The 13,241-nt window shown below is 55.1% G+C and overlaps 1 protein-coding gene across 6 annotated transcripts in view; it reads left to right on the forward strand.

Annotated features, from left to right (window-relative positions):
- PI4KB (phosphatidylinositol 4-kinase beta) overlaps positions 1–13,241 on the forward strand; it is a 23,684-nt gene continuing 10,443 nt past the window's right edge. For 2 of the 6 annotated variants that reach the window (XM_081026730.1, XM_081026727.1), the window contains exons 1-3: positions 214–353; positions 6,974–7,910; positions 12,111–12,155. In XM_081026730.1, coding sequence (XP_080882856.1) covers positions 7,002–7,910; positions 12,111–12,155 — 954 coding nt within the window. In that variant the 5' untranslated portion in view covers positions 214–353; positions 6,974–7,001. Of the gene's footprint in view, positions 354–6,973; positions 7,911–12,110; positions 12,156–13,241 lie in introns of all 6 variants that reach the window. The other 4 variants (XM_081026726.1, XM_081026728.1, XM_081026731.1 and 1 more) reach the window with 4 other exon arrangements.

The raw sequence follows: 13,241 nt of genomic DNA on the forward strand, positions 1-13,241 counted from the left end.
GAGCGTCCGAGGCGCACGAAAGCGTATCCCAAGAAGACGGGCTTGGACTCCGAAGACGCGAGCGCTGCTGGGGATTTTTTTTCCTTTGTTTCTTTCTTCTTTTTTTTTTTTTGTCTTGGTTGTGCGGAGAGAGGAGAAGGCTGTGCGGCCCGGTCGCACTTGAGCCAGCGCGAAGGCCCCTTCAGGCGCCGCCGAGGGCACCCCCGCAGCCGGGGCCTGGTGCAGCCGCCGCGGCCGCTGTCAGGGAAGCGCAGGCGGCCAATGGAACCCGGGAGCGGCCGCTGCTGCTGAGGCGGCGGTGTCGGCAGCCCGACCCCGACCGCCCGCACCCCCTCCGCGGAGGTCCCCCGGAGGTAAGCGACCCCTACCCCGGGAGTCCCCGTCGTGGGGGTGCCTCGCCCTCCGGGTCCCGCACAGCGGCCCCCCGCCCCCACGCCCGGACTCGACTACAGAACTGCCCTCCCGGGGGCAGCTGCACCCCGGGCCCCTTCCCCACCGCGTCCATTCAAGCCCGGGGTCCTCCGCAGCCTTTTGGCGTCCTCTGGTGTTCGGCTCCTCCCTCTGCCCCGGGGATTCCCCCTCCCTCCCTCCCTCCTCCCTGCTGCCTCCGTCCCGCATGATTTTTCCTTCAGTCACCAACTCTCTGCACTTCAGGACACCTCTTAGAATGTCCATTCTTGGCTGTCCTTCCTCGTCGTCTGTCCTCCTGCCCCCAGCCTCCCCCATGACCTCCGCCGTCACCCCGTTCCCTCGTTGGCCCCCGGCTTCCAGCGTCTCTGCAGCCTCCGCGCGGGGTTCCCAGTCCCCCGAGCTAAAGACCGTGGCCCGCTCCTCCTCGGCTCCTCCGGCGCCGTTACCTCGCCGCCCCCCACCAAGCGCCTGCCTTCCGAGAATTGCCTGTGCCCCTCTCCGTGATCAGGACCCCGTCGTCATCCCCAAAGGCTCCTTGGCGTGCTTGGGCTGGCCTCCTCACTCCTCTTCTCCGGAGTTCTGTCTGCCCCCGGGAACTGTCGTTGGCTTCCCTTCCCCCCCTCCCCAACCCCCCAGCCTCCGGAGGTTTGTGCCTGTAGGAGTGAGAGGACAGACCAGCACCCCTTCCCGGTCAGGACTTCCAACGTTGACACTTTGTCCTGCGAGTTGCGAGAACTTTGCTGATTGGTGTGACACTGGGTTCTGTTTTCCCCGTGGTCCGTCTGTGTGCCGTCACACTCTTATTCTCCATGTACAACTCCTTTGAGGATCAGCTAACGCCTAAACGAAGAAGAAAATGTGTTGGGAGGAAGGGGGGCCCAGCCGTGTCACACTCAGGCTTTCCTGGACAGGAGAGTGTTTCCGAAGGATGGAGCAGGTTTTGAAGGGGTCCCCGATCAGATTACACTTGGTTGTCTGCTCAGAATCAGTCACTAGTGGGGGGGGGGAATGTCCTGCGTGGAAACTAAGTGAGGTGGTGAGAGATTTCCTTTTGGATTATGTAACGTTCGGCTTGTCTTAAAGGGATCACAGAATAGAGGGTCCTCCCACCTCTGGCCGGATCCAAGAGGCATCAGCTTACTAGAATGGTTTTGGTTGATTCCCTGAGCGCTTCGGGCTGCGGTGGGGTTGGGGGGGTGCGTCACTGGAAAAAGGATCAGGAAACAAGGGAAAGAGCTTGTGCGTTCAGAATCAGGACTCCTGGGTCCCACGTGTGACTGCCACGCTTGACCTCTACAGTGACCTTTCTGGGGAAATGGTCCACTCTATAGGCATCAGTGCAGTAATTGGCTAATAGCAGGGTGTGGGGTGGGGGTAAAATTAGACTCTTGTTTATTTGTTTACAACACACTCTGGGTTTCTCAGACGAAAAGTATTTACTAGTAGTGGTTTAGTTATCCCGAGAATTCTCCTTGGTCCTGGTCCCTCTGTTGGGTCTTTCTAGCCTATAGCCATGGGCGTAAGTCAGTTTGAAAGACAAGCTCCAGGCCTGCTTCTTTCTTCCCGCTGCCTTAAGGTGCTGTGCTGTTCCTCTTGCACTTGACCCATAACCCCAGATTCCATCGGTGGAAGTATGTTTGTGGGCAAGCCCTCTGAGGAAGCTGGCTGGAAAAGCGAACTTTGGAGTGAGATGGGACTTAGGAAACGCGTTGCTCCCTTGTGTGCCATGTCTGTCTCTTGGCCCGCGATGGAGAAGAGGGCATGTGAAGTTCCATTCATCATCTGACTCCAGGCCTGTTTGAAAGTAATGCCACTGCCTCATCTCACTTGCCCTTCCTAGTTAGCCAGAGCGTAGTCTACTCAGAACACCCCTTTAGGAGCAGCTTCGCTCCTTGGAAGCACCCCCAAAGAGAAAATCATATTTCCTTAGTTCCCCCGCTGCCTTCTCAGAACTGGGTCCACACCACAGGAGAACACGTTTGCTGAACACTATCCAAAGCAGCCAGTTGAGATTCTGTGATTTGGGGAGGAAGTCTGGAAGGAATCTTTCTGTACCTGGCCTGAGACAACAGAGTCCAAGTGCATTTGGGGCTCGCAGCAGGGAGGAACAGTTCAGAGAGAGGTGAGCTGACAGGTTGCTCTGTCATCTGTCTATTTCAGCAGAGGCGCCCAGAGCGGGCTTGGGCTGTCTGGCTGGAATCTGCTTATACCAGCTCGATGGCCTTGCACAGAGAATTCTCAGCCTGACTCAATATTGACTTAACTATCCTGAGACCACTGCCCGCCCTACCCTCCTGCTGGTAGCTTCAGAATGCCCTCTCTCCTGATGTCAACCCCCCCCTTGGAGCTTTGGGTACCCATTTACCTGGTTCCCAGCAGGGTCTGAGCCTGCTTGACTGCCTGGCCCTGTGTTTCTCCGAGAAAAAAGTAGTACTCAGTCTCCATCGTCCCCACTGAGGTCGAGGGGGAAAGATGAATGAGGTTGGAAGTTAGACTTTGAGACATGAGGAGGGACCTGCTCAACAACAGAACAGGCAGCCTAGGGTGACGGGGGGAGTCTCTTCTGAAGAGCACCTTCTTTTGAAAAACCATTATTAAACGTATCTGCGTTCTTGGTGATAAATTCTATCGTATGTCAGTTTATGATGAAAATCAACTATCCCTTTCCATGCATCCGTCCTCCTACTCTTTTAGAGTTAACCTCTTAATTAGCTCAGTGTTTACTTCTGAAGATTATCGCCGTAAAATGCCTGGGCCTCTGTTTCTTGATTTATTCATTTTACAAAAGAGGATTTAGCTTGAGGGGATTTATACCCCTTACTTATATGATTACATCATTTTTATTTCTGTTGCAAGTCTTCAATAACATTTGAACCCCCTTTCTCTTCCATTAACTTTTAATAGTCTCTCTTCCCTTCCCACCTCGAAGGATGAAGATACTGGCTCCATTACCCTTTTTCCAACTCATATGCTCCATCTCAAAGGGATCTTTTCAGAGGAGGAAAATTGAGCTCGCCTATCTGCTTGGAGCCAGAGCACTAAATCAAACGATCTCTTAAAGGCAATTCTGTGAAAATACAGGAACATATAAAAAACATGAGGATTGGTCTGACCCAGTCCACATTTATCTAGTCCATGGGAAAAGACACAAAGAAGGGAACGGTAATGAACCAGGTGAGGGGATTGATTCCGGCTCTTTACCATTCTGTCCTAGAAGGGACCGGTCCATGAGGAGGCCAGTGGGGGTTGTTTGCCTAGAATCTTCGAGGTGATGAGAAGCTGGAAGCCAGGTTAAATGACAGCATCCCCTTCCCGCAGAGTCCTCTGCAGACGGTTGCGTGAATGCTCAGTCACACAGAACACGTGCCTAGGAACCCTCTCCGCCCTCCACAGCTGCCGCTCTGCTCTGAACAAGCCCCCTCATGCTCAGATGTGGACGCCCTGCGTGGCCCACGCATAGCTTTGGAGCCCCGTCAGTTGTCAGCACGCCCAGCCCTTTCCTAGAAGCCAGCTGCTAGGCCGGCAGGCGACACCTCCTGGGGTCCCTTCCAGTCTCCCTGGAAGGGCACATGAGACTCCTCCTGTGAAAGGTGGGGCCTCTGTTGTCCGAATGTCATTGAGAGCCATTTGATAGTAACGGTTTGGGTTTTCTTCTTTCACTTTTTTTCTTATGCTCTGACTTAGAAGGGAAAGGGTGGTGAATACAGAATCTGATCTTTCTGTTTTCCTTTCACTTTCTAGGCCTTTCACTTTCTTTAGAATGGTTACTTATCAAAGCTGTATGTTCTTTGCGTTTGAAAGTGAATGAATTGATCTTGGATTTAGGTTTTAGAGAATCCCTTTTTTATTTTTTATTGTCTAAATTGCCAGAACAACCTAAATTCCCTTCCATATGTCTCCCTGGGCCCGTGTCTTGCTTCATATGCAGGCCGGCCCTGAGGCTCAGAGGCCCAGAGGGACGCCCAGCTCCAGTGGGGCAGTTTCTGGTGGCACAGCTGCCCCTGTAGGAGAGGAGTCTGGTTCCTGCTCCTCTTGACATCATCTGGTTCCCTGAGGAGTAAAGACTGCCAAACAGGAATTCTGTTCAGTGCGGAAGTCCCCCAAGTACTGTGACATGGGATTCCTAAGTGAGCCCTGAGATGAGAGAAACGGTGGTACCCTTACCTCCCTTCCTCACGAGGAAATGCAGCAACTGTCCGCCACCGTGCTGTGTGTGGGAAAATGCTTGAATTTTATTTCCCTTGGAAGTTTTGAAAAGTGGAGTTTTAGGAGCTTTGGGTGACTTGGAAGTTTCTGGAGTAGAGAAAAAGGGAAAGACGCCGAGCATAGAGAGATGGAGGGGGAAAAATGTTGTTCGCATAAAATGATTGAGGCTATAAAATGATTGAGGCTATCGTGTGAGTTTCTAGGTAGCTCTGAGAAGTAGGGGTCGCAGTTGGATTGGAATGGCCGTCTGATGCAGAGTATCCTGCAGAGGTGTGGCAGGGATGAGGAAACTTCCTCCTTATCATTCCGGTCTAGCCCATAGCTGCGAGCAGGAGCGGATCCACGCAGGCAGCCGTGCTGGTTCTGCCGCTCAGAGGGCACTGAGTAATTTGGGGGAGCGAGCACAGAGACAGGGGTGCCACCTTTTTTACCAACGCCAAGCTCCAACTGCGTCAGGGAAATTCAATTTGGGGATGAACTTGCTTGACAGAGTTGGGAGAGAGATCAACTGAAGTAGCCTTTTTTGGTGATCTCAGAGCACAGAACAGTTCCCCATCTGTCTTCCCACAAGACTTTAATGCAGACTGCTGGGAGGCAGGCAGCTACACTACGTAATAATTGGGGAGATGACTCTCAACATTTCAGAGGTGCAAGAGGCCCTGGAAGGGTGGCATTGGAAACCAGGGCTTTCCAGAGTGATTGGAGAACCTGGGTCTGGAGCTCCTTCCACCTGCCCAAAGTATATGCACCCAGGTTCACCAGCGTCAAAGGTGACGTCACCAGTAGTCGGGGAGTACCTGCATGCCCGCTCTGCAGTAGCCCCTGCCCCCCCCTTGTCCACAGCTGAGTGTGTCTTAGACTCGCTCCGTGTGTGTTTTTGTGAAGAGGCCTCTGAGCCCATTGCTGACTCCAGCCAGACTCTGGAGCTGGGGTGATTTAACATGAACAGTGTGCCTCTCCCAGCCTGTACCTTGACATTCCTCCTGTTCTGCTCTGATTCTCCCAATCTGGGTTTGGTGAGGCACGAAGAACTGTTCTAGGAGGGCAGTGGCTTTGGTGAGCAGTGTTCTCACGGAATTTCCTTCTGCGGGTCCATCTGAGTTATGTGATTTGCTTCCCTCCCCCGCCCCATTCTTTGGGACGTTCCAGACCCCTGAGTTCCAGCCTGATTTCTTTCTGCCTTCTCACAGCCCCTGCTGTTCTTGGAGTGTGTATGATAATGGGGAAAGTAGTGTTGGGATAGCCAAGGACTGTCATAAATGTTTTGGAAGATTTTCAAACAGCGAGGTAACCGTACTTCACCTCCCATATGTGTGCACGCAGCACACTGTTCACTAACCTTTTAGGGAACTAGCAGTCAGCCAGCATTTACTGAGTACTACTATGTGCCAGGGACTGCTGTGTGCTAGACCTTTTTACACGCATGAAGTTGTTGATTCCATCTGGCAACAGTGAGAAGTAGGTATGTTTTTCCCATTTTGCAGTTGATAGATGGCTTGCGTACATTTACGCCTCTCATGATGGCAGAGCCAGGATTTTGAATACCAGCCTATCTGACTCCGAGTCCAGTAGTCTCCCCACTATACTGTAGCTGCCTCAGCAGGCCGGATGATGGCTGTTTCAGAGCTGTTTATTTCTAAGGGAAGCCCGGCCTGGTGTTTGCTGGCCCTCATTCCTTGGGAGTTTTGCATCTGAAAGGGAAGGTAAGAAAGTACCTGTAACTAGAAGAATACGGCACAACTTTAATACCAAGTAAAGGTGACGTGCTCAGCACCTGGGTGTGGAGTGTTATACGAGTAAGGAAATGCAGTTTGAAGAGGAAAGAAAGGGGTGGCCGGTGAGCTCAGTGGGGTAGAGCGTGGTGCTAATAACACCAAGGTTGCCGGTTTGATCCCCGCAGGGGCCACCGGGAGCTGTGCCGTCCTTGAAAAAATAAATAAAGGGGAAAAGAAAAAGATTATCGGCAAGTCTTTAAAGGGAGACCTGGAGAGAGCACAGAGACAGAAAAGCGTATGAAATGGTAAGGACAAGGGAATAAGACCAGAATTTGTAAAGCGTGTAAACATAATGCTCGTAAAGCAACATTTTGCAAATCCAAGTTCGGCACAGAGGCTAAGCTGAGTGACTAAGTGCTGAAGGAACGAAGAGGAATTGTGGTGATCAGAAGCGGAGGGAGTCAGGGAAAGCTTCCTGGCGGAAAATGACTTTTCTTCTGTTTTTGAAGGAGTCCAGGAAGACAGAAAGAAAGGAGGTCCTGGGCAGGTTTCATGGCGAAGGGCAGGCCTGAGGATGGCGCCACTAACCGGTGTGTGTCTGTGTCTCCCCTCTGTTCCCCTCTCTCTCCTTCCTCCTGTAGCTTGGAAGCTCCAGGTCTGGCTGTGGCCATGGGAGACACGGTGGTGGCGCCTGCCCCCCTGAAGCCAGCTTCTGAGTCCACCCCTGGCCCACCAGGGAATAATGGGGGCTCCTTGCTGAGCGTCATCACGGAGGGGGTCGGGGAACTGTCAGTGATTGACCCCGAGGTGGCTCAGAAGGCCTGCCAGGAGGTGCTGCAGAAGGTGAAGCTTTCGCACGGAGGCGTCGCCAGCTCTGACAGGGGCGCCGCCCTGGAGCTGGTCAACGGGGATGGCGTGGACGGTGAGATCCGCTGCCTGGACGACCCACCCTCCCAGATAAGGGAGGAGGAAGACGAGATGGAGGCCACGGTGGCCTCGGGCACCGCCAAGGGAGCCCGGCGGCGGCGGCAGAACAACTCGGCCAAGCAGTCGTGGCTGCTGAGGCTGTTTGAGTCCAAGCTCTTTGACATTTCCATGGCCATCTCGTACCTGTACAACTCCAAGGAGCCGGGCGTGCAAGCCTACATCGGCAACCGGCTCTTCTGCTTCCGCAACGAGGACGTGGACTTCTACCTGCCGCAGCTGCTCAACATGTACGTGCACATGGACGAGGACGTGGGCGACGCCATCAAGCCCTACATCGTGCACCGCTGCCGCCAGAGTGTCGACTTCTCCCTGCAATGCGCCCTGCTGCTCGGGGCCTACTCGTCAGACATGCACATTTCCACTCAGCGGCACTCCCGCGGGACCAAGCTGCGGAGGCTCATCCTCTCCGACGAGCTGAAGCCCGCTCAGCGCAAGAGGGGGCTGCCCTCCCTGAGCCCGGCCCCCGACACGGGGCTGTCCCCCTCCAAAAGGACTCACCAGCGCTCTAAGTCCGACGCCACCGCCAGCATAAGTCTCAGCAGCAGCCTGAAACGGACAGCCAGCAACCCCAAAGTGGAGAGTGAGGACGAGGTAACATTCCTGGGGGGCCAGCGGGGCGAGGCGGCATGCAGGCGGGCTGTCTGAGAAAGGGCCCGCTGTCCTTTCCTCTCCTTCCTTCTGTGTCCTTTCACTGATCAAAGCGTGCAAGGTTAGAACGGAAACAGGCCTTAGGATTCATGTATCCCAACTGCCTCGTTTTACAGAGGAGCAGCTCGGAGACCCAGGCAGGTAACGCGACTCATCTCAGGTCATATAGCAGAAGCGGGGCTGGTGCTAACTGCCCCACGCTGCTTCTCCTAACCGGCACTGCCAGTCCAGTCCCTCCCCACTTACTGAGAACAGGCCGAGGCCCCCCACCCTGACTTGAGACCTGGTGTCCACCAGCAGCCATGGGCAGGCCAGGCCAGGAGAAGGGCCCGTGTGTGTGAATTCTGTGGGTGCCGCCTCCCACGGTCCCTCCCCACCCCCCCTCCCGGAAGCTCCTGCTTTTTGTTTTCATCAGGGTAAGGTTCATTCCCTATCACCCAGGCAGCTGCAGAATCTTGCCTGCCAGCCTTTTCCTGGGGGGCAGGGATATCGGTCTTTCTCACATCATTTGGGAGAAGCACAAAGGAAGGAGGGAAGCCACCTTAGAGTGTGGGGTAAATCGCAGGCATTTACTCTGTAGTATCTGGAAAGGAGAGAGCTGCAGCAGCAGCAGTGGGGCTGTCCACCGGGTACAGAGCAGGGAGGAGAGCAGCACCTCAGTAGGTCATACCCACATGGGGACAGAGAGCAGGGAAGTGTCGGTGGCCTGGTGTCCCAGCCAGACAGCGGTGCCCCAGTCCCCCCGCCCTGACTCTCCACCAGCCCAGCTCCCATCCTGGCTGCCAGCCCAGCCCAGGAAAGGAGGAGAACAGCAGGAGGAATTTGCATTGCTTGGAAAATGCATACTGGCCTCTGCCTCTGTGGGGCACATAACCCACCCACGTTTTTGATACAGTGGGACTTCTTTCAACTAGAGGGAGGTCCGAGTGACTAGGAGGGAGGGGAACTCCAGAGCCTGCTTGCCCTGGAAATTCAGTCTTTAATCAGCGAAGCTAAAAGAACCAGCGTTTATTGAGCACGTATTACATGTGTGTATCATGTCCAGTGCTTTACATTGAATCCTCACAACACCCCTAAGAGACGGCTGGTATTTACCGTTGAGCCAACAGGTTAGATGTTTGCCTGCGGTCTCGCCTAGTGAACATTGGACCAGGGCTCTCGTCACAGCCGGTGCTCCTAACCGTGCAGCTGACCTGTGTCGGGCATTTCTCAGCAGCTGCTTTCCCAGGGTCTCAGCTGTCCGCGCATTGCGGAAGAACAACGTGGCCTTGACCTAGGTTTCCACATCCCGCCCAGGCAGAGCCCAGCTGTTCTCAGAACCAGAAAGGCCCGTTTCCATTTCTGGTTGCCCTTGGCAGGGAAGCCCAGGGTCACGAAGGGAGGTTGTTGGCGAGCAGGAAGCCTCATCCAGATGTGGGACTCTGGTCAGGAAGAGTGCACAGCTGGAGGTGCACCCGGCGCCTCTCGTCAGGCTGGGCTTTTCTCCGTGTGTATTCTGTCCTCATCGTAGGATCTGAAAGACTGAGGCCCGGGGCGTGTCTCCCTCTGTGCTGTTCCTTGGTCGCTCTTCCTTGCACCTGACTCTTGCCCCGGTGGGGTGATGGGTGACACACTGAGATGCAGGCATTCTGTGGGTGGCTCCTCCAGCTGCCATTCTTCCCAACCTGGTTCCTTTATCGTGGGACACTGGATCCAGGAGAAGAAGGCGACACTGCATCCCCGGCCACTCCTGGGTTATCTGATGCTGGCAGAACGAGACACCTGAACCCACTGTGGCTCCTCGGGAAACGTGAGAGCGAGAGTAAGAGAGAACGAATACAGGTGCCCCTAGGAGCGCAGGCGCTGGAGTCTTCGCACAGAGGTGTCTCCAAACCCCTTGGGCATTTTGAGGGTCCATCTGTCAAGGCCATTGTCCCCCAAACCCCAAGGGAATTGGTTTTCCTTCCTCTACTCCTCTTCTCCTCCGTAGGCTGGAATGTAGCATTCATTCACTCAACAAGTAATTGCTGAGCTTGCACGGTGCAAAGCCTGTGCTCGAGGCCCTGGGGGACGGGACGCAACTGCTCTCCATCCCTGCAGGAACCTAGAAGGCAGGATGGAGGCCCCGTGAGCCAGGGAACTGTGTACTTCGTGACTCTTGATTCTGTATTCTGAAACTTCACTGAGTTTATCAGTTCCAACAGTTTGTTGGTGGACTTGTTGGCTCTCTTGGAAAGTTGTTTCCTGCATAGAAGGAGGACATGTACAGCTTACTAAAACCAAGGACACCGTTATCTCAGGACTGAGCAGAGTCCCCATGGGAGGCTGTGGCTGGGCCCTGACACTTCTCCCCATCTCTCTCCCCTGTGGGTTCTGAGCGTAATCCTCTGCTCCTGCCACCAGTGGGGGCGTGAGGGGCTGAGGCCTGGACAAGAGGCCCAGCTGCGTGTGAGGCTGCAGTCTCCCCCTGGCTTCTCCGCCCAGATCCCACCGAGGCCCCGAGGCCCCGTTGTCTTTCAAGGACGAATCCTTTGCACCCTCCCTGCAGTCGGAGGGCTCTAAAACTGCTTTCTTCTGTCCCCACCATTTCCCTCCTTCCAAGCTGTTTTTATCAGCCTAGTGGAGAACTCTGCTCAGGCAGCTTCCCCTCCCATTTGTAAGCAAATGGTAAGTCGTTTGGCGTGGCTGCGGGTGCAGAGAGCAGACAGCCTGCCGCACAGAATGCACTCGTGCGCATCAGCTGTCTTCTCAGGGCTGTGGCCTTTGTGCAGAGAAATCTGCGAGTCGCACTGGAGCCCGCTGTGGTGTGATAGCAGCTTCTTGGCGTCCGCTGTTCTCCTTGGAGCTGACTCAGTAGCAGTGAGTCCAGCCTACGGAGGAGACGAGCACATGGTGCTGCACCTCCCCTCCCCCATGGCTGTTACTGAGCCAGACAGGACCTGTCTGGGGGAGAATCAGGTGGCGTGTTGCCTGCTGTGCCCCCCACCCCCCACCAGCTCATGGTAGAAATTGAGCCAAGACACACTAGACTCGGGCACCCTCGCTGCCTCAGTTCTCCCTCCCACCGCCTCCCAACGCACAACAGTCTCCCCCAAAGCGCCTCCCTCCCCAGGTTCTGTGATGAAGGCCTGACTACAGGACCTCTCACCAGAACAGGACGTAAACCGTGGAGCTGAATTAATTGCACAGTGGGAGCTCAGTGACCACTGCCCTCCTGCCCTGGGACTTTGTCTCTTAGGTCCAGGCCCCTCGCCTCCGGCAGGCTGGGGCACAGATACCCCCCCCACCCCACCCCCCACACTCACACACAGAGCTGTGGCCCAGAACCCGGGCTGGGCCTGTGTGCAAGCTGCCACACAGCCGCTCAATGAGTCTGACCAGTGGCCCTTCCCGTTTGGCTCTCGGATCCCAGAAAGACACAGGACCGGGGGAGGTTCAGATAAACCCCTGGGCTGGGGCGAGGACAGCTGCTGCATGGGTACCCCGTTTCTCATGGGTCAGCCAGGACTTAGCTCCCAACTATGTTGAAAAACCGTACAATAGCCTGGTAGGAAAGCTGCAGGGGGTGGGGAGGGGAGTTCATCCTTTACTCCCAGCCCCACCTGGCCCAGGGGTTTCCCACTCAGGAGTCTGCAGTGCCCTGGTCACGATTCTAGGTTGGGAGACAGGCTTGGCATTGAACGTTCCGCTCTTCTGCTTCCTCCCTGGCGTTTCCAAGAAGCTGGGAGAACACAGGCTCCCAAATGGGAGCCGTGCACCTGGTTCAGTCCAGTCCCGTGAGGTCTCCGCGGAGAAGGGTTTGGTTGAGAGGACCTGAGTGGGTAAAGGGGAGGCAGCGAGGCTTGGCAGTGCGGTGACCGCCCTAGTGACCCAGCTTGAGGGTTTGGTCCTAGAAGGAAGGCTCGGGCAGGCAGGAACAGCGGGGAGAGTGCAGGCAGAAGCCCTTCGGAGCGCATCTGCACTAACCCTCCAGCGTCTCCCTCCATGTCAGGACTAGGCGAGGGGCTTGTCTGGGTTGACTGTATTTCGTTAAAGCACAGGGGTGAAAGCAGAGCTACACAAGAGAAGCTCGCAGTCCAAGTTGGAGCTAAATTCTTTGCCTTTGTCTCTCTCCCCTCCCTCCCTGCCCCCTCCTCCTCCCCTTGCCCTCTGGCCCTTTCCCAGGAGCTCTCATCCAGCACCGAGAGTATTGATAATTCATTCAGTTCCGTAAGTGGGGCCAGGCTGGGACTGGGTGGCAGGCTCCCCCCATGGCCGCATTTCCTCTCCGTCCCCAGGTCTTCTGAGTCCCTAGGCCCAGGCTGGAATTCCAAGGTGCCATTTCTTCCTGGGAGATCAGCACCGCTCTCCCAGGCCTCCCAGACCTGGAGGAGTCCTCTGCCCTGTTGCCAAAGCCCGAGCCCAGGCTCAGGGGGCTCAGTTGGTTCTTTTTCCAGAGACAGCTGGGATGCAGCGCCCGGCTCCTGGGTCTCTAGAACAAACAGCTGGGAGAGAGGTAGAATTTACCCCTGGATTAGAGCCCAGCACTGCCTGGCAGAAACCCCCAGGGTCTGTTTCTCCCATGCAGAACCCTTTCCCCATGGCTTCTGCCATCAGACCATCAAATATTTATTCAGTATCTTCTAAATGCCGGGTCCTGTGCTGGGTGAGCTGATTCCAAAAGCAAGCAGGATTTGGCCTGAAGGACTGATGTACCTCCCCACAGCCGGTTTTCTTTTTAACTTCAACCACATTTCTTCCAGGTCTGAGTTCTCCCCTTTCCCAGCTCCCCGCCCAACGTGTTCCCTAATCATCATTCTCCTTCTTGTTCCCTCTGGACTAACCCCTGACCTTCTGGTCCCACAGAGTCTTGGACCTTGTTGCTGGGTAGAGACGTGAGAGGAAATGCTGGACCCTCTGGGAGTTTGGATGACTTTCTTTTACATTTTATTTTTGATTTGTCTGCCCAATCCGTTTTCTCTGTTCTCTGCTGATTCCCTTTCAATCATGATTCCTATCTCCTCCCATGTGGCAGAACCTGTCTCGAGCCTGGGGTCACATTTCCAATATGCTCACGTAATTAGGGGCCCCCGACGCCTACGCTGATTTGAGGATGGGAAGGAATGCTGCCTTTTCTAATCTGAGATGACTGTGAATTGGTCGGGGTGAGGGTCCTCGGGACAGTGACCATTTGCCACCTGAGTGGATGCATTAGGGGGTCAGGATGAATGAAGGAGTGAGTCCTTCCTGTCTTTCTCTTTCTCCGTTAGGCCCCTGGGATGTTTCCAGGGACCACAGAAGCCTGTGTCTCTCTTC

This window comes from Rhinolophus hipposideros, assembly GCF_964194185.1.
Source record: "Rhinolophus hipposideros genome assembly, chromosome: 19".
NCBI classification, from domain to species: Eukaryota; Metazoa; Chordata; class Mammalia; order Chiroptera; family Rhinolophidae; genus Rhinolophus; species Rhinolophus hipposideros.